The 26,200-nt window shown below is 54.6% G+C and overlaps 1 protein-coding gene across 1 annotated transcript in view; it reads left to right on the plus strand.

Annotated features, from left to right (window-relative positions):
* The window catches only part of PTPRS (protein tyrosine phosphatase receptor type S), a 100,760-nt gene that overhangs the window by 42,297 nt on the left and 32,263 nt on the right, over positions 1-26,200 (plus strand). The window contains exons 3-6 of the mRNA XM_057540471.1: positions 3,408-3,553; positions 4,127-4,268; positions 10,630-10,818; positions 17,064-17,174. Of these exons, the coding sequence (XP_057396454.1) occupies positions 3,408-3,553; positions 4,127-4,268; positions 10,630-10,818; positions 17,064-17,174 (588 nt within the window). The remainder of the gene's footprint in view (positions 1-3,407; positions 3,554-4,126; positions 4,269-10,629; positions 10,819-17,063; positions 17,175-26,200) is intronic.

Here is a 26,200-nt window from a genome sequence, read left to right on the forward strand (position 1 = left end):
AGAAACAGCTTCTGGTCCTGTGGGGCCTTCCCAGGGTGCTGTGCGGCCAGCCCAGGCTGGGTTGGAGGGGACTGGTGGGTGGGTCTCCAGCTCTGGCACCAGATTTTTCTCTGCAAAATCTGAAATGGAAAAACAGAAATCAGGCCAAGCCCTTCCCAGCCTCTGCGCTGTTGGCGTCGCCACTCTGAACCTCAGTCTCTTCATCTAAGAAACAGGAACACCCAGGGTGCTCTCCATCACTGAAGACCCACCACCCTGTATATCAAGTGTACTATTTGCAGGGCTTTGGGAGCCAAATAGGACCAGGTTGGAATCTTAGCTCTTGCCCATCACAAGCTGGGTGACTGGGGGCCAGTCGCTCACCCTTTCTGAGCCTCAGAATAGAGCTGAGTGTGAGAACAAGCCCAGCACAAAAGGAACGCTTGCTTGCCACAGGCTGCGGCCATACCCCAGTGTGTCTTTCTTATGTCCGGGGCCCCTTTGCCAGGAAGAGGAAGGGAGGGTTTGTCCAAATGAGAGAATCTAAGCATCTGCAAGAAATATTCGAATGGGGGATGCAGCGGGTGGAGAAAGCTCTTCTGGGCTGTCTGGGATCCCAGAGCTGCCTGGAGGTAAGCTGAGAGGCGTCTGCCCTGCAGCGAGGGGGCGCCAGGGAGCGAGTGGGCAGCTTCATTGGGCCCAGTATTAGGCAAGCATCAAGGTTCAAAGCCCCAGTTTTTCAAGGGTCACTGGGCACAGAGAAGTGGTGTGGTGGGGTCCCAAGGAGTGGGGTCTGTTTCATGCCCACCCTGCCAGGTGGCACATAACCAAGTATTTCAACCCAGTGTGATCGGGGCCGTGATGGAAGGGGGCGCCCATGGAAGGATGCGGACAGAGGGGGTCCTGACCCGGCCAGTGGTAATCCAAGAAGGCTCCCTGGGGGAGGTGCTGGCTGAGCTGAGGTTGAAGCCGCCAGATGAAGAGAGGAGGAGGGACAGCACGGGCTCCCATCGTGTCTCGTTTCCCGGATTGGAGGGTGCTTGGGTTGTCTTCCCGGCTCCGAGTCATAAAAAGGCAGCTGGATGCTTCTTACTCCCTTCAGCCCGCTTCTGCCCTTCCTTCCAGTGGCTCCCCAGGGAGGATTTTTCCCCGAAGCGAGATTCCTGACCTGACCACAGAGACTTTCCCCCGTGACCTTGGCTGGGGACCCATATGGCCCCAGTCACCATTCCTGTAGGAGGGGCAACCCAGGCAGGCAGAGCCAGAGAGTCAGGCCCAGCCCAGGGCTCAGCGTGGAGCAAAAACGTCGAAATCAGGCTCAGGGCCTGGAGGTGAGAGGAACAGAAGACGTGGGCTTGGGGACAGATAGACCCAGGATCAAACCCTGGTGCTGTCATTTCTGAGCTGTGTGACCTCATGCAAGCTCATTAACCTCCCTGAATCTGTACAATCCCATCTGTACAGTGGAATTAACAGTCACTTCCCCAGTAAGATACACAGGATTTGAGTGAGCCCACTGATGCATGCATGCAGTGGGGTCTACTGATTTTCCAGAGAGGTGGCCAGTGTAGACTTATGTGGTCATATCAATGGGAGCACAGCCTGGAATGAGGGAGGTGAGTCCAGTCAAGCCACTGAGACGGGGACTCTTATTTTGTTCAAAGCCCAGCCTGAGTCACAGATGGGAGAAATTGGGCTCTGTGGCACCCAGACTTGGAACCTGAAGCCTCCTTGAACTTCTCGGCACTTCTGAGCAGCCAGAACTTTCTAGGTGAACCTGAGTGGCTCAGTGCTCAGAGACCTGGCGTTGCTCAAGCTTGAGTTGTTCATCCTCTCTCTGCCTCTCCTCAGACCCCAAACTTTTGCTTACTTAATATATTTCTTTAATTGGCTCACCTTTCTATTCAAACCTTACAAAAATAATAATGTCAATTTATCTTCCAGTAGTTCTAAATGTAAAAAAGGTACCAGGGTATGAAGCCTTCTTTCCCCTGTGTCCAGCCACCTGCTTTCTCCTCCCAGAGCCAGCTGCTGTTTCTGTGCACACACACACACACACACACACACACACACTTTCCCCATTTTCATTTTTCTCATCACACAAACAGGAGCATTTACTATACTTTTTACCCCTCACTTTTTGTCCATTTCATAGTGTATCTTGCTATTCCTGTCCTAGTAGTTCATTACAAAAGCATCCTTGTCCCTTTTTACAACTGCATAGTATTCCACTTAGTGGGTGGCCCAGTGTTCATTTAATAATCCCCTTTTGTTGTTTTGTTGGATATGTAGGTTGTTTCCCTCTGGACCTTGTAAGTATGTTGCAGCCCTTGGGTCTGTTGGTAAAACTCTCAGAAGTAACTGAATTCATTTTATGGGATACATTGTAGCATTACTGTGGATGGAAATCCAGTATCCCTTTGGGCGATTCAGAGGTTACTGTGAAAAGTCAATAAAAAAAAGAGGACAATGTTAATGAACTCTCAGGTACTGTAGCCTGTTCGAGGTGCAGAGTTGAGGCTGTGTAGGCATCAAAGACATAGTAGCTCCCACTTGAGACTTTCCTGGGGAGACTTAGCACATCAGATCATCATGAGGGGCAAAGGATGGGAGCACGGGACCAGCCCGGTTCAAATCCCCGCTCAGCCACTGGCTGGCTGTGTCGAAGCGAGGGCCTTGCCTGGTCTGTGCCTTGGTTTTCTCGAGTGTGAAATGAGGATCGTGGTGGCTCTGTCCCCCGGCACTGTCAGAAGGCTGTGACGTTGCCGAGTGTACACCATCCGCATACAGTAGGCGCTCAATAAGCACTTGCTCTAGTGGTTGGCAGCATCCGATCACCCATTCTGAGCTCTGGCCTCCAGCTCTGACTCCTTGTGTTTGGACCCCTCCCACGGATGAAGAGGCTGGAGTCTTGGGTTCGATCTCTGGTCTGGCTCTGACCTCAGGTCCCTTGGTCACCCCTCTGCTTCCCTGTTTGATGCCTCAGTCTCCCCACATGTCCCATCAGGGGATTCCACCAAGTTCTCTCCTCCCAAGTCTTCTTAAGATCAAGGACCCTCCATAGTTTGGCTGGTCACTACTGAGGGCCTTCAGGGGCTGAATTTAGGGACCCCGAAGTCTCAGGGGTATCCCCTCTCCCCTTCCCCTGTGGCACTGGGTCTGAGCAGGTGTGCCCACGTGAGGTGTGTCCTCGTGTGAGTATGTGAGGCTGTTGTATCCGGGTTGGGGGGGTGGAGGTGCTGGGCAGGGCCCGGGGTACCCACAGGGGGCAGTGGTATCATTTCTTCTTCTCTCCAGCCCTCCTTTCGGGCCCACATGATACCTCTGTGGCCAGACAGAGGATGGAGGGCATGTTTACCTGGCCCCATAGGGTCCTCGTCACATGCCCAGGCCCACCAGAGCCCCTCTGCTTTCTGCTCTCTCCCCAGAACCCCCCAGGTTCATCAAAGAACCCAAGGACCAGATTGGCGTGTCAGGGGGCGTGGCCTCCTTTGTGTGTCAGGCCACGGGCGATCCCAAGCCACGCGTGACCTGGAACAAGAAGGGCAAGAAGGTCAATTCGCAGCGCTTTGAGGTGAGTCGGGGGAGGGGGGGAGGGGAGGGAAGACAGCTGAGGGCCAGCCCCACCCCTGGACGGGGCCACGGCAGCTCGGCCGCAGAAGCCGTCCCAGAAACGTTCCCCAGGTGGAACACGGGCAGTCAGGGCAGGCCCCCTCTCCAGACAGGTCCCTTCTCTTCTCCCACCCACTCTCTGCCACGTGCACCCCCCACCATGTGCCCCATGAGGGCCCTTCAGGCTCGCTTGTCCTGCCACCTTTGTGCTGTGTGGCCTCAAGCAACTCCCTGCCCTCTCTGAATCTTATCTCAGCACTGCACACCCAAGGGAATTCACAACTCTGTGCACAAGTACATGGTCAGACATGCACATATCCACGTCCAGCACGCCTTCGCATGCCTGTCACCAGACTTACGTGCGAGTGTCACACACCCACTTATGCACAATACCCTTTACTTGTACAGACCGTTTTCTGCCTCCAGCATCTTTACATTGGATGTATACACACATGTGTGTACAGCCCCCAGCTCCTCTCCTGTTCACGCCTGGGACCCCAGCCTCACCCTGACCTTTGTCCCCTACCCATGGCAGACGATTGAGTTTGATGGGAGTGCAGGGGCCGTGCTGAGGATCCAGCCACTCCGGACACCCCGGGATGAGAACGTGTACGAGTGTGTGGCCCAGAACTCAGTCGGGGAGATCACCGTCCATGCCAAGCTCACTGTCCTCCGAGGTACTGGGCTCCCCAGGGTGGGTCGGGGAGGACCTGGGGCCTGGACTTTGGGGACAAATACCAAAGGGATTCATGAAAGTCTTGCTTTGGATTTTCTCTCTGGGGGGACCTTGATCTCCTTTTTTTAGCCTGTAATACAACTGGGGCCCAGAGCCTTCTGGTAGGAATTTACTGAGTCTTTGCCGAAAAGAAGAGTGTTAAGGGACTAGAGTCATCTCCATCTGTCATCTTAATCATGCTCTTCTGATTACAAGAGGCAGATCCAACTCAAACTGAGAATTCATTGGTTCATGTAATTAAAATATCTGTGGAGTAGACTAGCTTCAGGTTCAGCTGGATCCAGGAGCTCATATTGATGTTCTCAGAGTTCACTTTCTGCCTCTGGGTTTGTTTTCTTCCCTACCAACTGTATCCTTAGTGAGATTCCCCCCATTAGCCCCAGGCTCCGGGGCCCCCTGGACTAAATGACCCAGGACTGTTGCTGTTCGTTGGCCCAGCTTGGGTCAGATGACCATCCCTGAGCTGGTCAGTGTGGCTGGAGGAACAAATACTCTGATCGGCAGAGTCTTCCCTCGAGTCAAGTAGACGGGGTCAGTAAGGGGTGGTTCCCCTAAAGAAACAAAGGAGGAATAGAGGCTGGCTAGGCAGAAACAGCTAAATATCACCTCCTCATAGATTCACACAGATCCTTCCTGTGGGCTTCTTGCTGGCCTCATTCAGGTGGGCTAGGGACCAGAAAATGGCTTCCTTATTGTAAAACAGCATCATTCAGACAGTCTCACCACAAACCCGCCTGCCCCTGACCCCAGCTGCTCCCTGCTGCCTTCTCCCTTGCAAGGTGGTTTTTTGTTGTTGTTGTTTTTTTATAAATTTATTTATTTATTTATTTATTTTTGGCTGTGTTGGGTCTTCGTCTCTGCACGAGGGCCTTCTCCAGTTGTGGAGAGCGGGGGCCACTCTTCATCGCGGTGCGCGGGCCTCTCACTGTCGCGGCCTCTCCCTTTGCTGAGCACAGGCTCCAGACGCGCAGGCTCAGTAGTTGTGGCTCACGGGCCCAGTTGCTCCGCGGCATGTGGGATCTTCCCAGACCAGGGCTCGAACCCATGTCCCCTGCATTGGCAGGCAGATTCCCAACCACTGCGCCACCAGGGAAGCCCTGCAAGGTGGTTTTAACCCAGGGGCCTGCAACTTGAGTTCGCATCCTGGCACTGCCCCTCCGTAGCTCTGTGACCTTGGGCAAGTTAATGAACCTCTCTGAGCTGCAGTGTCCTCACCTCCAAAGTGGGATAATAATGATGTTCACCACAAGGGATTGTTTCAGAACCAGATACAAGTGGGGGACCAGCACGGTGCCGCGAGGGGAACAAGCATTTGGTTGATTCTACCGATCTGATATTATTATTACTGTCATTGTTGTTATTCTGGTTGTGACAAGACAGCTGCCACCAGCCATACTGCAGCTGTCAGGTGGGTGGGTGGGTAGGTGGATTCTGCCTGTCGCCTACAGGGGCACCCTGACCCTGTCTGATCTCTAAGTAGAAGCCACTTGGAACTTCCCTGGTGGTCCATTGGTTAAGACTTTACGCTTCCACTGCAGGGGATGCGGGATCCCTGGTCAGGGAACTACGATCCCATATGCTGCGCGGCACGGCCAAAAGGAAAAAGAAAAAAAAGTACAAGCCACTGCCAGCCACTGGGGGCAGGTGGCCCCCACAAGTGGCTCCCAGGTTGGGAGTCATCCAGTGTCCTCCCAGGCAGTGGAGCCATGGTCAGCTTGGGGCCCTGGGAGGAGCTGTCACATTGGCCGCAGGGGCACGTGGTCCCAGACCCTGGTGTGCGACCACCCTCAGAAGGCTCTGCCGTTACCGCCTGGAAATTCCTAGTAATTTTTTAACAAGAGGCCTCATAGTTTCATTGTGTGTGTGTCCTGGAGCCCATCCTGCTGGCCGATTGAGGGAGGAGGAGGGAAGGGGAGGAGTCCACCCGCCCCGCCTCTTCCCAGCAGATATTTTTGCCCTGACCTTTCTCAGGAACAGCCCGCCTCCCGCCCCGCCCCCCCCCCCCCCACTGTGCCAGCCTCCATTGTAAGCGCTCAGAGAGTTAAAAGGACACGCTGTGAATCTATTAACCGCTCAGTCTCTGGGAGTCTGGGAAAGACACATCTCCGTTCCCCGCCCCCCCCCCCCCCAACAAGACCCTTGGCATCTCTCTGTTCTCGGGCCGCCTAGAAAGACGTGGCGCTTGGGCTGGGCGCCCAGCCCAGAGCGTTTGACCCAGAACGCCTGTGCCCCCTGCCTCCCCCGCCTCAGGCGCCCCCGCCCCGAGAGCCCCAGGGACACCCTCCTCCCCCCCCACCCGCGGCTGAGCGGGAAGGTCTGGGCTGCCGGGCCCAGCACCCCCAGCTTCCCTTCCTCCGCTGCCATCTGATTGTGGACCCTGCTCACGCCTGCCGCGCTGTTGTTTTAATTAAACTCCGAGGAATCAGGCACAATGTGGTACTCGATGAACATTTTTGTTTAATTAGGAGCTCTCGGTAACGTCAGGCGGCCGCGGCCTCCCCCACCCTGGCTGGCTGCCGCCCACAGGCACTCACGGGGGCCCCTCGCGGGGCTGCACGCACCCAGGAAGTGCTCACGTGTGGACACGCGTGGGGTGCGGGTGCATATGTGGGTGAGCACGCATGCACACTCGTGCACCCGTGCACACACACAGAGGAAACGGGGGCACAGAGGGATGCCAGCAGACCCAGCCCCCAGCACGCCTGGGCCAGGTTTGACCACCAAGAATTGAGGCCCAGTTGGCTTGGCCCAAACCTCCAGTGACGTCATCAGTAGCCAATCAGAACCATGCATGAGGTGGTCCAGGCCTCCGGGCCGGGAAGAACAAACTGGGTGTGGAAGCAGCTTAGACAGGATCCAGCCACCCCATCCGACCCCACAGGTCCAGGCCCGGCTTGGGGGTTCGGCAGATGCCGGCCACACCCAGCTTCCTCCAGGCTTAGCCCGGCCTGGGTTCAAATCCCAGCCTTGCTGTGTCCTGGCTGTATGACCCGGGCAGGTACACATGTGTTTGAGCCTCAGTTTCCCCCTCTGTGAAATAGATCCCATCTCAGAGGTGGGCACAGAAAGCTACCTTACAGGGCCTGGTACATAGTGCTCAGGACTTGGGACTGGGGCCGTTTTCCTCTACGAAGCGACCCCTGCTCGGGCCAGAACCACAGCTCTCTTGTTTAACTGGGGACACGGGGTGATGGTGCCCCGGCCAGGCTCTCCCTTACCCCGTCTTGGCCTCCTGCCGCTTCCACGTACCTGGGTCTCTGTTCCCTCCCCACATGGTGGCCTCTGGCCCACCTCTTCCCCAGCCCCCTGTCCATCCCCCAACACACCCACCATGCCCGGTGCCCCTCCTGGGCATTTGTAAGCAAATACACGTTTATTATTTCCTTTTTACACAGATAGCAGCTTTATCTTTACCAGGAGGCAGCAGGCTTCTTCTGTAAAACACCGGAGTAAATATTTTTGACTCTGCAGGCTAGACAGTGTCTCTTGCAACTTCTCAGTTCAGGAAAGCCGTGTAGATGATGAGGAAACCAATGGGCGTGGCCGTGCACCAATGAAACTTTGTCAACAAAAACAAGCGGGGGCCCCAGGTTTGGCCCAGGGGCTGTAGTTTTTTGTTTTTGTTTTTGTTTTCTTTTAATTAATTAATTAATTTGGCTCTGCTGGGTCTTAGTTGCAGCACGCGGGGTCTTTCATTGCGGTGCACGGGCTTCTCTCTTGTTGTGGCGTGCGGGCTCCAGAGCGCACAGGCTCAGCTGCGGCGCGCAGGCTTAGTTGCCCCGCAGCATGTGGGATCTTAGTTCCCCAACCAGGGATCGAACCCACATCCCCTGCATTGGAAGGCGGATTCTTAACCACTGCGCCACCAGGGAAGTCCCAGGGGCTGTAGTTTTTGATCCTTGGTCTACACATCTTTCACACTGAACTCTGTCCACTTAGGAATGCATCTTGGAGTTTGTTACGAATCTGTCTGTAAGGAGATTCCTTCTGCTTGTTTCAGGGACCCATTCATAGATGGCCCAGGTCTCTACAGGTGTTTAGATTGTTGCCAGCATTTTCCCGTTACTGTTGGTGCCTCAGGAATACCTCTGCCTTCCTCCTTGAGTGCACGGGCCTGGGGAGCCAGCCGCTGAGCTGAGGGCTCGGGGGTCTCAGGTGGATGGTACCAACTCACCCCTCCTGGTCCCGCTGTACCAATAAGCATTCCTGCCAGCTGTGGACTAGCAGACCTGTTTCTCCTCGGTCTCATCAGCCCTGCGTGCAGTCACTTTTTTGTCACTTGTCCATCAGGGGTGGGGCAGGGACTGTGTGAGTTTGCTAGGGCTGCTCTGACAAAGTAGCACAGTCTGGGCGGCTTACATCACATGTTTTTTTCACAGTCTGGAGGCTGGAGGTCCTAGATCAAGGTGTCGGCAGGGTTGGTTCCTTCTGAGGCCTCTCTCCTTGCCTCAGAGACAGCCGTCTTCTCCTGGGTCTTTACATGGTCTCCACTCTGTGTGTGCCTGGTTCTTAATCTCCTCTTCTTATGAGGACACCAGTTGTGTTGGATGAGGGTCGCCCTAATACTGCATTTGACTTAATGACCTTTGTAAAGACTCTGTCTCCAAATACAATCTAATTCTGAGGTTCCGAGGGTTAGGGCCTCAACGTATGTATTGGAGGAGGGGGGAGGTACACATTTCAGCCCATAACAAGGGGGCTAGTGGCTGTTTTAATTTTAGCTGAGGAAGCCTGCCCTACCCCAGGGGACCCTTTGTCCACTGCAGATGACAGGCCAGACCAGAGCTGGGGGTTTTAGGGGTGAGAGCAAAAGGATCCAGGAGTCCAGGTGCTGGAGGGGGAGGGCAAAGGTGCAAGAGGGGGTGGGACCTGGTGGGAGGCTGTTGAGCTGCATACCCCACCCTGGCATCAACTCCAGCTGAGTCAGGCCATGGAGCCCATGGTGCGATGTGCAGATTACATGAATGAAGGCCACCCGCCCCATCGCCTCAGGCCAGAACCACATTCTTCTTTTTTTAAAAAAAATTTTTATTGGGGTATAATTGACTCACAGTGTTGTATTAGTATCAGGTGTACAGCAAAGTGTATCTGTTAATACAAATACATACATCCACTCTTTTTTTTTTTAAGATTTTTTTTTTTTTTAATTTATCTTTGGCTGTTGGGTCTTCGTTGCTCCGCGCGGGCTTTCTCTAGTTGCGGCGAGCGGGGGCTACTCTTCGTTGAGGTGCACGGGCTTTTCATTGAGGTGGCTTCTCTTGTTGTGGAGCATGGGCTCTAGGCACACGGGCTTCAGTAGTTGTGGCTCACGGGCTCAGTAGTTGTGGCTCGTGGGCTCTAGAGCATGGGCTCAGTAGTAGGCACACCTGCTGTGTGCCAGGACCCGCAGGGGGCGGTAGGGACATGGCGGAGATGCGGATACATCATGAGCCATGGAGTTTGACGCTTGGATGTTCTGGAGTCCAGGAGAATTTTTTATTATTATTGTTATTATTTTGGCCATGCTGTGTGGCATGCAGGATCTTAGTTCCCCAACCAGGGATCAAACCCGTGCTCTCTGCACTGGAAGCACGGAGTCCTAACCACTGGACCGCCAGGGAATTCCCCAGGAGGATTTATAACTTGGGGCCACGAGCTAGCCTGAGGTGACGTGGATGCCCAGGGGTGATGCAGGAGGGGCGTGATGACTTTGGGGACCAAGGTGGCTGGTGTGGCTGGATGGAGAGAGCGAGAAGTGTGAGGCTGGCGTGTGACGGGGCAGCCGAGGCCGGCGAGGGCCAGCGTCGGGCAAGGAGGCTGGGTTCCTCCAGAGGGTGGGGGGGGCCACGGGCAGCAGGGGGGGCCACGGGCAGCAGGCGGGGCGGTGTGGTGCCGTTTACATTCCAAAAAGCTCCTTCTGGCTGCTGTAAAGTAACCCAAGGGTTTTGTAGCCTCTGCGCTGCTGACATCAGGGCCGGATCATCCTCTGCAGGGCCGTCCTAGGCGCTGGGAGGGGTGGAGCAGTATCCCTGGGCCCACCCACTCAATGCCAGGAGTGACAGCGATAGATGTCCCCAGACATGGCCCAGTGTCCCCTGGGGGCCGGATCGCCCCGGGTCAGAGGTACTGGTCTCGCCTGATGTTCTCCCAGCAGCTCCCCGACATGAGAGTGGTCTTTCTCACAGACAGAGAAAGAAACCGGCTACAGGAGGTCACCCAGCCAGGCAGGGGCTGGACCCAGGGCCCGTCCCTGAGCCCCACCCTGGTGGGATGGCCTCGTGACAACTGGGCCTCTGCTTTGTTTTTCCCGTCTCCACCCTCAGAGGACCAGCTGCCCCCTGGTTTCCCCAACATCGACATGGGCCCCCAGCTGAAGGTGGTAGAGCGGACTCGGACAGCTACCATGCTCTGTGCTGCGAGTGGCAACCCTGACCCCGAGATCACCTGGTTCAAGGACTTCTTGCCCGTGGACCCCAGTGCCAGCAACGGGCGCATCAAGCAGCTGCGATCAGGTGAGCACAGGTGGCCAGGAGGATGCGGGAGCCACAGAGGGTAGAAGGGGGAGGGCAGCATCTCAGGGCCCGAGCCCTGGGGACTGATGGAGGACAGAAAGGCAGAGCTGATGTGCAGCCACGGAGGGCATCGGTATTGGGGGAGAAAGTGTCTTCAGAGCTGAACCAGTGGGGAGGTAATAGGATATAGACAGGCAAGGGTAATGGGGAGCTATGGCGGATGGTACGGGGAGAGTTCTTCAGTGCCTGCATGGAGATATAATGGACCCAGATATGTACAATGATGGGGAGCTGCAGAGGCCGCAGGGGCAGAGGGTCTCCAGTACCCACGCAGTGGGGTCCTAATGAGGCACAGATAGTTGCGGGTGATGGAAACCCACAGAGGAGTGTCTACAGTGCCCCAACAGTGGGGACACAGTGGGAGAACAGACAGGGAGAGGTGATGGGGAGCCATGGAAGGTGGCAGAGGGAGGGTATCTTCTGTGCTAAAGCAGTAGACTTGTCCAGTGAGGATATAATGGGGTCCAGACAGGTGGGAGTAGAGGGGAGCATAAGGCAAAGGCAAGAGAGTATTTCCAGTACTGGAGCAGTGGGTGTCTCCAGAGGAGATAGTGGGCATAGACAGGTAAGGTACTGGGGAGCCATAGAGGGCTGCAGGGAGAGAGTGTCTCCAAGACTGAAGCAGCAAGGACATGATGGGGCACAGACAGGCAGTCCAGCCTGTCTGTCCAGGCCCCGGCCGGGATAGGAGAGCCTTGGACAGAGCACAAGGCCTTGGCCACCTTGGGGCCAGGCACTTCCACAATCATGTCTTAGCACAGCACCTCTGTGCCTCTGTCTGTGGGTCCATCTTTCTGCGGGGCTGTGTGTGCATTGTGTCGGCTGTCTTAACTGCCTCACGAACGTCCACGTGTGTGTGTCCGGGCTCCCTGTGTGTCCTGACCTGCTCCCCGTGTGCGGGCACACACAGGCTGTGCCGTCGGCACAGGGTTGCCTCCCCACCCCACATAGCAAAGCCTGTCCACGTGTGTCTCGGTCACACGTGTATCCGCGTGACAGTCCCTCCCGTGTGCACGTCTCAGGCTGGTCCTTGTGTGCGCGGACACGTGTGTGGTCGGGATGTGCCCGCGGGCGCTCACGCATGTTTCAGTCACGTGGCCATGTGTTGGTGCACCCTCTGTTTTCTCTCTCCCCTTCCTTTGAGGGCCCCCCCGCCCTGGAGCCACCCCTGCCTGAAGGCCACCTCCATCGTTCTCAGCGCCCCTCCCCCCCACTCACTGCCCAGTCCCATCCTCTGAGGAGTCCTGTCTGCCCATCCTCTGCTTTCGCCTTCCCTCAACAAAGACCCAAACCCTGAAAAGGGGCAGATGTTAAGCCCAGAATTTCTTCCCGGGAGAGACCTGGACCTCGCACTGGGGAGAGACGTAGCCTTCCCCGTCCCGACCTGTCTGAGGATATTTGCAGCTTGGGGGGTTCAGCTGGAGGAGTGATGGCAACCTTCGGGATCCAGTTGCTTCTCTGCTTGTTTCCACCATTGTCGCCCCAATATAATGAAATGGTTAAGACTGTGGACCTTGGTGCCCCATCCCCTGGGTCTCAGCATCCTCATAAACCGTGCCTATTCCCTAGCGTTTCTGTGAGGGGCCCCTGACAGGCTGCCTGGCATGTAGCAAGTGCTCAATGAACATCAGCTGCTTTAAAAATCGTAATCAAGGGACTTCCCTGGTGGTCTGGTGGTTAAGACTCTGAGCTTCCACTGCAGGAGGCACGGGTTCAATCCCTGGTCGGGGAACTAAGATCCCACGAGCCGCACAGCACGGCCAAAGGAAAAAAAAAAATTGTAATCAATCTGATCATTATTCTGACCTCCCCTCCCGCACCCACGAGGATACAGGCTTCTGCATACCACCCGTTAATGTTCCTGTTCTCTTTTCTTGTCCCTCCGTTGTAAACGTTCAGAAACCTTTGGTAAGTTTAATTTCTTCACCACGTCAACAACTAACGCCCCCCCACCCCACCGTGTCCCCCCTTCCCGTCCCCTCCCCTCTGACTAATGGCCACCGTGACAGTAACTGTGACCCACTCCACGTGGCATGTTTACTAACGTCTCCCCCCACCGCCCCCCTGCCCCTGACCACCCAGCCCTCCCCATCCGGGCACCCAGGGGCTGCAGAGAGAGGAGCCCAAAAGGAAAAGAGGAAAAAAGACAAGACCACGAGGGGCTAGTGGAGCTTCGCACATACGGCACCCCCTGCCCCATTCTGGGCCTTGACACTGCTGGAAAATGTGAAATTACAGAAGTTTGCGGGCTGGATCTAGGGAGAGGGAGGAATGTTCCAGCTGGGCTAGTACTGGGTGTATCTCGTCCTCTTTTCCCAGCCCAGCCTAAATCCCCTGAATCCAGCTTGCTGGGCTAATTCTTACTAAGGTAAGAATGACTGATATTGGCCCGTAATAGTAACTTCTCATCTTCCTCGGAGTAGAAAGCAAAACCACCTTTAATACCCAAGAGGTGTATCTTTTCCTCTCAACATAGTGGCCATGGGCTATTTGGCCATCTTGGGAAGTTCTGTCCTTTGGCCTCTGGCTTCTGTCACTTGGACTATGGTGATAGTCCAAGTGTAGTAAAACAGCCTGAGCCAGAGCTGACCTAGATTCCCACTGACCCAGATTTTCGCTCTCCATGGTGCAGCCTTAGGCAAATTCCCCTCCTTCCTCCTCTCTCCCCTCCCTCTGTGGGAAGAAGGGGAATGGCCCCATTAGGTTGGGGATTTTGTGAGAGATAATATAGGGCCCCCCCTAAAGTTCTAGAGGGGCCCCAGCCTGGGAGGCCGGAGAGCTGGGTTCAAGGCTCACCCCTGCCTCTGGCTCATGGCGTGACAGTTCCTTGGCTCCTTGTGGGCCTCAGTTTGTTCATCTGCAAAACGGGTCTGGGCCAGGCAGAAAGAGCTGTGTTTTCTCACCCTTGGCGGCTTCTCTGCCTTGGCCTTGGGGTGCCCAGGTCCTCAGCAGAGAGAGAGGGGGCCCAGATCTCCCCTGGGAAGATGAGCAGAGGGCGGGAAACTCTAGCCCGGCACCACCATTTCTGGTCTCCTGAGGTGTCCCAGCCCCCAGCACCCATATAGACACATAGATCGTTCTCTTCCTCTTTTCCTTTTGGATGTTAAGGAGGCTGCAGGGCCCTCCCTCTGCCCTCCATCCCCTTTCACTGCCCTCCCCTGTCCCTCCTACTTGGCCTGTCTGTAACACCTTCCCTTTGCTTTATTAATGCCCAGCCCTGGGGCACTAACCCCTCTCCCCCTTCTCTAACAAGACTCCTGAGACCCCCATCATTCCGTGACCCTCCCAAGAAGGAATAGGGGGGGAGGTCGTGGACCTCCCTTCCTCGGCCCAGAGGAAAGGCAGCCCACAGGGCCAGGCGAGGCCATGGACCTCCCTGGGGCATGGCCACGCCCCTCAGGCCAGTCCAGAGGGGCTTCTAGACTCAGCCTCTCCTTCCCCAGGAGATTCTTGCCTCCTACGGGAAGCCCTCCTGATTCTTCCTCAGCAAGGCCTGCAGGGTTTGTAGGCCCAGGGCTGCCTCAGCGCCCCCTCCCAGCCCTGGGGGCAGAGTGTTCAGGCCTGGCTCGTGGCCCAGCCCCGCTTCCCTGGGGCCCTCTGGCCCCCCCAGGACTGCCTTCTGACATTCACCTGACTCTCTCTGCTTCCCTTACAGAAAGCACTCCGATCCGAGGTAAGAGGCTCTTTCCTCACCCACCCACCCACTCACACTCTCTCGCCGCCCGCCCAGCCCCCCAGGCTCCATGGGGTCTGCCCCAGGCCCCCCCTCCACATGTGTTCTCCTCGCCACCCCGCCCAGTGTCTGTGCAGTTTCTGTGTCTGTGTCAGTATCTGTGGCTGGGGGCTGAGTGTGGCCGTGGTGGCCCCTTGGGTCACCTGGCCGCAGTCAGGGGGTTGTGTCCTCAGGAAGGGGCAGCGTCTCCCATGCCCACCCAGAGCGCTGGGAGTCAGGCTTCTGGCCACTGCTCTGTATGCAGCCCTCATCCGTCTCTAGCCTTGGTTTTCCCATCTGTACAATGGACGTGCAGAGGGGGCCTTCCAGCTCTGGAGCTTTGATTTGGGTGGCGGGGCAGGGGGAGTGGAGGGTCCAGCTTGAGGGAGCAGAGAGATAGGCAGTCTCAAAGGCAGCCCCATGGTGCTGCCCTTAGAGAATAGACTAGAACAGGCCTGGATGGGAGCCCTAGGGAAGAGTCCATGTCTAGTCCTGACTTTGCCACGAAATGCTGTGTGACCTTGAGCAGGCTCCCTGCCCTCTCTGGGCCTCCATAGTAATACCTGCCTGCCTGCTTCCCTGGAGCCTTGAGGTTGGTAGGAAGTGTTATGAAGGGGCAGAAGCCTAATCTACGGCCCCCAGAGAGAACTTCCCGATCTGTGGGTTCCCCTCACTTCCGTGGGACACCCACAAACAAGGCTGGGAGGAGGGGTCTGCTTGGGACCTTGGACTGGATTTTTGGACTCCTGGTGCCAGGGACTCTGATCAAAACCTGTGATTGGGGAAAACAACAACAACAGCAAACAAAAACAACAGCAAACAAAAACAACAACAGCAAACAAAAACAACAGCAAACAAAAACAACAGCAAACAAAAACAACAGCAAACAAAAACAATGTGTGATTGAAACACTTTTGGAGGTGTTCCCGCACCTTCATTTACCAGTCAGCCAGTCACAGGGTCCAGGACTGTGTGTCTAACGTACTTATAGACATTTATGCAGTTTTATTTACTTATGAAAATGAGGACTTTGGTCCAGGCCTTTGATTTCAAACATAACTGTGGAAACCTCTGCCTCATTTTTAATTTGTTCACGGGCACTCAAGTATTTGATCAAGGCCCGTGATTTCAAACATACTTAGAGATGTATTTTGCTTGTGAAAATGAAGATTTGTCCCAGGCCTGTGGTTTCAGATATCTTTGGGGAAATCTTGGCCACGTTTTCATTTAGTCATGAGCACCATAGTGTGTGATCAAGGCCCTGTGCTTTTAAATATTCTTAAGAAGGTTCATTCATTTTCACGTGTTCACGGGAAGTGAAGGCTTTCATCTGGGCCTGTGATTTCAAACATATTGTGGGGAAATCTGCCCTATTTTCATTTACCTGTGGGCACCAAGACCTTTGATTTGGGCCTGTGATTTTAAATAAGCTTGAGAAAATTGACCTCTTTGTAAAATTCTTATTCACTCATGACCAACAGATTCTTTGATCCAGGTTTATAATTTCAAGCACGCTGGGGGCATTTCAGCCTCAAGTTTATTTGCACGGGTTAGAGGTTTTCCTTCACACCTGATTTCAAACACTTTTGAAAATTCTCCCCATTAACCTGTGAGCACCGTGGACTCGGGTGTCCGTCTGTGGTTGCAGACACACTTGAGAAAATTCATTCACTTGTGAGCATCCGGAATCCTGAATCCAGGCCCGTGGTTTTAAAACAGATCTGTGAATTCAGACCGACTTACTTAGATGACTTTAAATCTCTGGGGAAATTCACTCTTCAGTCTGTTTCAGGTACAGAAAGCGTGGATCCAGGCCTTTGCTTTCAAACATACCTGATGTGCATCACTCTCAGCCTCCTTTACCTTTGCTCTTGTGGAGCGGTAACCCAGTCCTGAAATTTAAACACCCCTGAAGATATACAACCCTGTCTCCGTTTCTGGACACCGTGGGCCTTGAGGCCTGTGATTCCAGACATACTTGAGGAACCCAGACCTGCGGTCCTTTACACACAGGCACTGGTTGAAACCAGCAGGCGATCACCAGCTCCCTGAATTGGCACATTATTTGTGGTGGGCCCCTTAAGTGTCAGGGTCTTTGGAACGGCTGCTGTGGGTTGGGACTGCCAACCTGCTCTCCACCCCACCCTGCCTGGAGAACATCACTTGGTGCTTTCCTGAAAACCCATTCTCCCCAGTTTTGTCACTCAACTTGGCCGTCGTTTACGAGGTCCCAGCTGAGGGTGGAGGATTTGTGGGGCAGGCGGTGTGTTCAGGCCAGGATGGGCCAGGATCGGGGTGGGGAAAGGCAGGCAGGGAGGCCCTGACCCAGTGGGGGCTTCTAGGCTGACTCAGCTTTTTCATCTGCCTCTCCGGCCCAGACCGACTAAGAGACAGGACTCTGGGACAGCCCTCCCACCAACCTCCACCTCGAGGTTTCCCCTAATGGGCCAGGCCTTGTCCCCTTTACCCACAGGAGCCCTGCAGATTGAGAGCAGCGAGGAGACCGACCAGGGCAAATACGAGTGTGTGGCGACCAACAGCGCTGGCGTGCGCTACTCCTCACCCGCCAATCTCTACGTGCGAGGTAGGGAACGCTGCGTCCAGGTCGAAGGCAGGGACCCGCCCCACCCGTCCCTCTCCCTCCTCGGGCTCACAGCCTCCGGGCTCCCCTGTCCCCTGCAGACCCCAGCAGGCAGGCCCAGCCCCGCTTGTGGCCGCGGGACCTTGGGCGAGGCTGTGTCCCTCTCTGGACCTCAGTTTCCTCGCCTGTAAAATGGGGGCAGCTTCAACCCCCACCCCCACCCCCGTGCCTTGTGATGGCCGCCCCGTGGGCTGCAGGACTTGGGGTGGGGGGGCGGCAGGAGGGAATGGGGCGGGGCCGGAGGGGTCAGTCGTGGGCCTACAGGGCCGGGGGAGCCTGCAGGCCTCTGTCCCACCCCGCCCGCCCGCCCATCCGAGTCGGCTTCTGTGGTGTGTCGTGCAGTGCCTCCCCTTTGCTGTGTGCTCGCTTCGCTTCTCCAGACTCGTGGCCTCGTAGCTCTCCCTGCTTCACCGCCCCCCTAATCTAAGAGTTGGGGGGGGGTCTTCAAGGCTGCCCCTGCCAGCCCCACACCCTCAGCTGTCCCAGAGCCTGGCGCTCTCCCAGTCACCCTCAGAGAAGGGCTCCTTTCGGCAGACGCCCTGGGGCTTGGGCTGAGGCTTGTCAGTTTCCCACTTAGTCACGCCTGGAAGCACGGGTGTCCTTGCCCCCACGCCCCCACCCACCCAAGGAGGGCCTGGGAAGCGGCTACACAAACTTTCTTCTGGGCCCCTTGGTGTCCCCTCAAAGGTGCCAGGTTGGGGGGGGGGGCGCTGCCCCTGCTCCTAGATGTCCCTGTGGACCCCGTCTCATCCCCGGGTCGGTTCTATTCCGTCCTTTCAGAAATTTTAATTTGTCTCCTCCTCTATCTCCTGCATCCCCTTGGCTGTTTCTGATCCGATTCGTGGTAGAAACAGCTCCCGCCTGCCAGGAAACAGGGTCCCGTTCATCCCCCCGGGCTGCCCCAGTTGGCTCTGTATACTTGACCCCATGCCAGCCTTCTTCGGGCCTCCGTTTCCCCCGTTCGACGCACCAAGTCCCTACCGTTCTCCACCTGGGAGGCCGTGCGGCTCCTCCCTCACCTGGAGACCCTCAGCCCCTTGGTCCCCAGTAAGCACAGCCCCAACCAGCCCTGAAGCAGCGCCTTGGCTGCACTTGGGTTCTGCGTCTCGTCTCTGAGGAGGAAGGAGGCTGCCTGGTGGGAGGGGACGGGGACGCCGGGGCGGGGGCGGGCAGGGGGCACACATCCGATCCGATGCCACGGCACCTCTGGTGAGTTATAGCGCGTCCACAACTCCAACTGACTGGTCTTCGTCTAACCCGCTTATTTCTCTGCAAACACCTGGGATGGGGGTTTGTAAGTCTGGCAAGAGTTCAAGGAGGACAGTGTGGGCAGCAGGCATGGGGCAGGGCGGGGGTGGGGCCTCTAGCCCAGGGTGCGACAAGGGAGGGGGGCCTTCTGTGTCCTCAGCACCCCCTGCCCCGTCCCAGAGGTGGGGTCCTTTCTTTTGGGGGGGTCCAGCTTCCCATTCTTTGCCTGGGTCTCAGACGCTCCAAAATTGAATTTAAAAAAAAATCGTGGAAAGCAAATGTAGATCTTGTATGTCAAGGAAAGAGCAGAGGAAAGACTAAAAGGTCGTTGCTGTTCTTTTTATTTTTTAATTTTAATTTTTTTTTTTTGGTTTAAAGAAAACAAAAAAATCAACAAACTATTGCAGCTTTTAGCCTTGGGAAGTCCTCTTTTTACTCTCTGTATCTCCCCTATTTTTTCTCTTCTCCCCATGTCATTGTGTTCTGCATCAAACCCCCTTTACATCCCTCAGAGCTTCGAGAAGGTTGGTGTGTTTTTTTCTTTTTTACTTTCTTTACCCACATTTTTACATTCCGAAAGTGACACACACACACAAGAAACGCACACAGACAGGCACACGGACACACGCAGACACGCACACAGAAAATAATAGAAAAACGAACTAAAAAAAAAAAATGACGAATACGAATACTGAGCTCAACGTGAACAAAACAAAACAAAAAACCACCAAGTGAGAGCAAAAACCCAGAAAGACACGAAAATCTCAGCCGCGCCCAGCCCGGCCTAGGGCCGGCCGCACACATGCGATGCTTGCATTGTGGTCGCCTCTATGCATCCTTTGGTAATGTTGTTGCTAAGTTTTTTGCACTCCTCGTCGTCATGGTAACTTGGGCCTGATGCATGCTGGGAGAATGTAAAAATCTTCTCTGCATGCCACTCTTGTCGGTTCGGTTTGGTGAATTCCCAACGCCTTCTGTTGGAGTGTTTCTCGTCTTCCGTTCCGTTTTTCTCCTTTGGTTCTCTTCGTTTTTTTCTTTCTTCCTTCCTTTTATTTAATTATTAATGTTCTGATTTTGTTTCGTTTGGGGGGGAAAAACCGATTGGTTCGTTTTTTTTTTCCCCCCTCCCATGCCCTTCACCCGACCCCCTCCTCCCCAAAAGCGTTTCGTCTTTGGTTCTGTCCTGTGTTTCTGTGCTCTTTGGTTTGGGTTTCTTGGGCTGAGCTGTTGTGTGGTTGTTCTCCAAAAGCATTGTGATTTAAAAGCCAGTGTTCCTGTCCCAACTACCATCCAGGAGGGCGGAAGGGGTCCCACAGCTGGGATGCTGGGGCAGAAAGTGACCGCCCGGGCTCAAGAGCACAAGGGAGGTGGCATAGACAGATGGTGGAAGGTCAGAGCCTGGGTGGGGTGTGTGAGGAGAGCAGCCCAATTTGCCAGCTCTGTTTTACCCAGCGCTGATGCCTCAGCCCCACAGGGCAGCCATGTTGGAAGGGAGCTTAAGCAGGCACGTTTCCATCCTTCTGCTTCAGCATGAGACCACCTCCCACCCTCCCAAACAACCCCAAAACAGGCATTTGAAGCACAGCTGAATGGGTAGCCGGCATTTTGAGTTCTTGTTCATTGGAGCAACATGTCCAAATATGAGAAATGGCCACCTTTCAGTGGACCGTCCTCCCAAAATGATGCATGCTTGGCACTGCATAGGCAGCACTCAACATGGTAGCTGGTGTGATGACTTTTTGCATCCTGGCTGGGTACCAATATGGATCCACCCATCAGAAAATGTAGCATGACAGACTTTGGAAGAACTACTTGGCCAGTTATTCTGCCCTTTAGTGCTACGCCTCTGCCTCCCAGATGATGTTGGCTGCTTCCCCCACCACCTCACAGGCTCTGGGCCCAGTCACAGGCGTCTTTTGTCCAGCAACACAGCACGGTCACTTTCTGAGTACCTGAGCATCAGAACTGTGGAATTCTGGAGAAAACCCTGGGGAACTTTGGGCACAGCCCCTCCCCCCTCCCCTTCCCCAGCTCTCCCTCTGCCTTTCTCTCTCTTTCAACTCTCTTTCTCTCTGTGTGTTTCTCTCACTCTTGAAACCTTTGGAGATGTTCGCTCCCATCTTCTGTTCCCTCCCTGAGGAAAGGCAAACCCTTGAGAACCCCATTCCAACCCCAAATAAAAAACAACCCCCAATAAAATATCCCTTTAGATTTATAGCCACTAGCCCCCAGCTTACTACCCAACACTGATGATAGTGGAGGGCTGAGGTAAGCCTGTTTGGGGTCACCTTTTTCTCTCTCTTGTCCCTCACCTGCCTTCTCTAAACTCCCAATTATTAAGTTCAGGGGCAAGTTGGCAAGAGGACTTCAGATGCAATAACAAGGGATTTATTTTTCCTGTCTCCTTTTGAATCCAGAGTGAGAGCTGCCAGGCAGAACCTCTCCAAAAGGTGGAAGACAGAGGTCTCCTGGCCCCTTCACTAAAGCTGGGTCCCAGTGAATTGAAACTGAGAGGTGGCTGAGGGTCTCTGAAGACCACTTGGACTTTTGGGGCAGTATAGACTGGTGGTGAGAGCACAGACTTGCGGCTTGGGGAGACCTAGATTCAAGTCCTGCCTCTGCCCCTCCCTGGCTGTGTGACCTTGGGCTAGTCACTTGGTTGCTTGGAGTCCCTATTTCTTCATCTGAATAATAGGAAGCATTGATTTACCTAGCTCACAGGGTAGTTGGGAGGATTCCATCGAGCAAATTAATGCTCATCTCGTGCCCTGTGTAGTGCATGGCACATAAGAAATTGCAAGCGAAGTTGTTGTAAAACAGGGAAATTGAGTTCAGATAAATGGTCTGGGCAAGTCACTTCCCTTTGGGGACCTCAGTTTCCCCATCATGTATTTCAAACATCCACTGTTTGAATAAGATGGCTTACGGGAAACTGCTTTGAAAAGAATTGGAGGGCAGATGTTAATTCATTTGCTCAGATCTCATTTTTTGCTAATGCATGTCTGAGCCCATCTCATGGTCTCATTTTCTCCTGGCTGCAACCCCGTTCCCATGAGATCAGTGGCCTCCCCAGAGCCACATCTCTCATCTTACTCCCTGTCACTCCCCCAGGAAGTTCTGCGGCCAGAGTATCAGAAGGGGGCAAAAAAAAAAAAGGAACAGTTTGGATGTTAGGCTACCCTTGCAGATAAGTACCAGCCCAGCAGAAGAGAAGAGCCACCTAGCATGTTCTGGCCTGAAAGCTACAAGCATTTACAGCGTTACCAGAGCAACCAGCCCTGGGAGTTATTTGCACCGAATCCCCACCCTCAACCTAACTCTTCCTTCAATTCACAGTCTCCAGCTTCTGCTGACCCTGGGTGATCCAGTGGGTGGAATATTCAGATTTCCCCTTCTCCTGAAGTATATCTCTGATATTCAAAGGACCAAGGTCAAAACCAAGCCCATTTTTTTAATGCAGCTGGGAGCTCTGCTCCCAGAACTCTCCTAAGGGAGATGCAGCTCAGACTTTGACAGGGTGGGAAGATGATCAGGTTATTTTCTCCCTGGCTGTTAATATTCTTGAAAATCTTTAAAATTGTCCGCCTTTAAGGTGTGGATTAGTGGCTGACGATGGCGTCTTTACCACTTGGTGTAGCATCATAGCATTTTTGAACCGTGGTGCACAGGACCCGGTTAAATGGTGTGTCACCCACCCGATGACATAGGAACGTGCGGGGAGAACTTGGAGCGAGCTAGAGACATGGGAAAGAACTTTCCACCTTCAAGGGACTTACAGGATATTCTCAGGATCTTGGAAGAAGCCAGATGGGGATGATTTAACGCCAGTTCTCAATGCTGAGCTAAGAGATCGGGACTCAATATACAATGCCAGAGGGAGATCCAGATTGCCCCAATTTCCAAGTGTTCTTCAGAACCCTTTATCTGAAACCCATCCCCAGGCCTCTTCAGATCAGTCCATAGCTTGGAATTCTGTGGGGCAAAATTGTTTTTAAAATTAAAACTCTGGCACCCAAGCCGTGTAATTGGTGGATATGACCTCTAGGTGTTCCCCTTACCTCCCGGCACCCCAAAACAAGCGTAGATACAGATATTGGGCCTGGAACCCGCCCTCCGCCACCTCCTGTATCTCCAGAAAGACTACCACTGGGGTATGTTGGCGACCTCCCTGGCTCTTGCTGATTACACCTGGCCGTGCCACCCCACCCTCCACCCCCAAAGCCCCTGACTTGACCCTGGTGGTAGGCAGTGGTAGGTCAAGACCCAGCCCTTCTCCTCATCCCACCCTCATCCCAAGGGGAGAGGGGGCTCCAGGGGTGGGAAGGCAGGCTTTCCTCCGTTTGGGCATGGCGGGTCGGGGAGGGGGTGGGGGCCGGGGCCGTTCTGCAGGAACACTGAGCTCTAGACACCTCGCCTGCTGCCTGCCTCACACCCTTTGCATTGCTGTTTCCTCTTGTTTTGGGGGGGTGAGGGGAACATTAGATTACACCTTGTCGTTCGGAAAGCCCTGTGTCTCTGGCGGCCGCGGCGAGGGGACAAGGGGAATCAGTCGATTGGCAAGATATCATCCCATTTTCTGCTAGAACCAGGAAAAAAAAAAAAATCGGGAGAGAGAGGGTACCAAAAAAAAAAAACCCAACAGTAAAAAGTATCTATGGTGCAGCAAAATGTCCAGCTCAAAATGACAAGAGCTTGTCAAGGCCGCTGGTCAGCCCGTGGGCCAGGGGTCCAGCCAGGTCCCTCCGGGCCTTGCACGCTATCCCGATGGCGGAGGGAGCTGGTGGTGGCAGTGGGGAGGCAGGGTGGCGGAGAAGGGGGAGGGGAAGGAAGATGCACAGGGCAGGCCGCGGGGCGGTACCCACCCTCCCTGGGCCACAGGCTGGGGTTCAATGGAGGGGCTTTGGAATTAGGCCTTGGACCCCTTCCCGTCCCCTGACAGGTGTAATCTAAGCTAAAGTCAACCCTGTGGAGGCTGCAGAACTCGCACCTCTCCCCTCCCCTCCCCATCCACATCCTCATTTTGGAGTCCGGAGGAGCACCCAGCAGCCTCTCCCACCCCAAAATGCCCAGCAGAGCCCCCCCACCCTTCAGAGCTGCAGCTTGCTGAATCGTTGAGATGTCTGACACTGTTGAGTTCCCTACCTAGTGCTCCAACCAGATCACCTCACTTTTGAGTTTTCCCCCCCTCACCCTTCCCCAACCCCTCCTCCCCTGGAGCACCCCTCCCCGCCCCCCACTTTCTTGGTTTTTGAGTTTCTGCCTCTTCCTACCTGGGGGAGGGGTCGTCTCCCAGTTGCTTTGAAGGTTTTTGAGTTGTTTTTCCATGTGAATCGGGGTTTGAAGCGACCCGCCCCCCTCAACCCACCACCCCCCCACCGCCCACCCTCCTGATCCCCTCACCCACGCGGGTCCCCCCCAACTGGGACCCCCCCGGCTACTCGGTGACGAGAAGAGCTGGAAACGAGAGCCAGCTGGAGCGTGCTGAGGACCAAGGCTGGTGTGGTCCCCTTATAACCTGCCTGGACCCTCCATTCAGGTCGGTAATTGGGGGCGGGGGTCCTGCGGGGCCACTCCGTCCCATGGGTTCCGTGCCCACCTTACTTTTCTAACCTGCACCTCAAGCTTGCAGCCAGGGGTGGAAAGATGATGTGGGTGGGAGTCAGCACCAAACTGGGCAGAACACAGCGTCAGCCGCCCGCCCTCGCCAACTGGAAGGCTGCCCAGAGGCCTTATGAGACCCCCTCAGGGGATTTTTAAGCCACCTAGTGCTCATGGGCACAATCCTCCCCTAACTCGTGGCAAACCAGCCCTCTTCCTGCCACACACCCTTAGAAACGAATGGGGTAGGTGAGAAAGCAAGTGGGCAAAGTGTCTTAGGTGTCAGCCTTTATAGCATATTGGCAGATCCATTTAATTGATGGCTGCCGGCCATGTTGGGGATTGTGAGCACGAAAATTACAGTTGTTCATAAATGCCCTCCCACACTTAACTGATTTATAATTAACAACCCTGTACAGCAAGTCTGTTACGTGTTCAAGATGTACGCCTTGTGTCTACTTCTGAAAAGTGTTAGAGGTACCTTCCAAATTATGACACTCCTAAGGGAAGATATTTTAAGATAAGATCCGATGTGAACAGGGTCTTTGGGGCGTGATGTTGAGCCTTACACAGGGATAAATTGGGATTATATTAACCTTTAAATCCTAAAGCTAGCCCTTATTCCCTCTGATGTTCCAATAATCCCTTTCAGTATGAACCTTTTACTGATGGCTTCTGGACATTTATTTTGATGGCTGCTGGATATTTTTCAACTGATGATTATTCAGTTGATAGGTGTATATGGGTGATGAGTACTTTTGCCCTCTTCGGTATCCCCAGAGGGTAAGGACACAAGTTTGAAAGAGCCAAGAAGGGACACGTGGATATAATTCTTGCTAATTACCATGGTAAGAGAAGGCTCACTTTATCTCAGAGGTAGGGATCAGGCATACCTGGCTTTGAGCTCTGGCCCTACCACTTCCTTTCTTTGTGTCTTCCAACTAGCCCTAGCTCCTCTCTGGGCCTCCACTGCTTCATCCACAAAATGGGCATGAGGTCACTGGCCTCTCAAAGTGGGAGGGATTCAATAGAAATTCTTCCCATTACTTTTTTTTTTTTTTTTAAACTCTAATTCATCCCCAAACTCCCTCAATGATGAGCATCTCATTGATCTTTCCAGCATCCTGGAAGGCCAGAAGGAAACTTCACTGGCCCATGCCCAGGCTGAGCATCTTCTGTGTGCTGGGCACTGCCCCGGTCAGCTTAATGGCCTTCTCAACACATCACCGATGGCCTCCATTTCACAAAGGAGGAAACTGAGGCTCCCGGAGGATGAGGGCCCTTCCCAGGGCTCATCCAGCCTCATCAGCCCCCCACCTCTGCCGAAGCAGGTTTTCCATGGGACTCTGAGGTCTTGAGGAGTTTACCTTGCTGTGTGATTCAAGTGACTTGGCCTCTGTTTGTTCAGCTCTAAACGAAGAGAAGGGAGAGTCACTGAGAAGTGGGGCTCCTGTGGCTGGGTTGGTTTGCTCCGAAGGTTCTTTTTCGATGAGGATCTCACCACTGTGGCCGCCTCGAGCCTCTGCCAGGACCCTTGGGTGCTGGGTGGGGAGGCCAGATGCTGTGTTCTGCCAGGGTTGGGGGGCACCTCCCTGGGGAAGCCACAGCCGTCCTCCTTTCAGACCCCGATTTTCAGCCCCACACCCATTCCATGGTTTTTTTTGTTTTGTTTTGTTTCTTGCTTTCAGGTGTTTTGTTTTGGAGGGGTTTTTTGTTTGGTTGGTTTTTTTGGATTATTTCCCACCACCGCCCCACTTTGTTTTTTCATTTGTTTCCCCTGGTTTTGTTTTGGATGTCGATGCCGTTTTCTGTCCTTGATTAATTAGCTCCCTCACACTCATCCCCCATTGTGTTCCGTTTCCATGACAACGCAGCGTTTGGGCATCCCACTCGTGCCTCGCTGTGGATGCCGGCGGCTGGCCTGGACCGCGTCCGCTGGCTGGCCAGACCCCATTCTCCCCCGACACCTCCACCCAGCCCTGCCAGAAAGCCGCTCCCCCATCTCAGAGCCCAACCCTGCCCCTCACGCCAAGTCTGTCTGCATGTCCCCTCTGTCTCCCCTCCCTGCCCACCCCAACTCCTCCCCCCTGCCGAACACCTTCCACTTCCTCCATCCTGTCTCC

The sequence above is a fragment of the Balaenoptera acutorostrata genome, chromosome 2, assembly GCF_949987535.1.
Source record: "Balaenoptera acutorostrata chromosome 2, mBalAcu1.1, whole genome shotgun sequence".
Lineage (NCBI taxonomy): Eukaryota > Metazoa > Chordata > Mammalia > Artiodactyla > Balaenopteridae > Balaenoptera > Balaenoptera acutorostrata.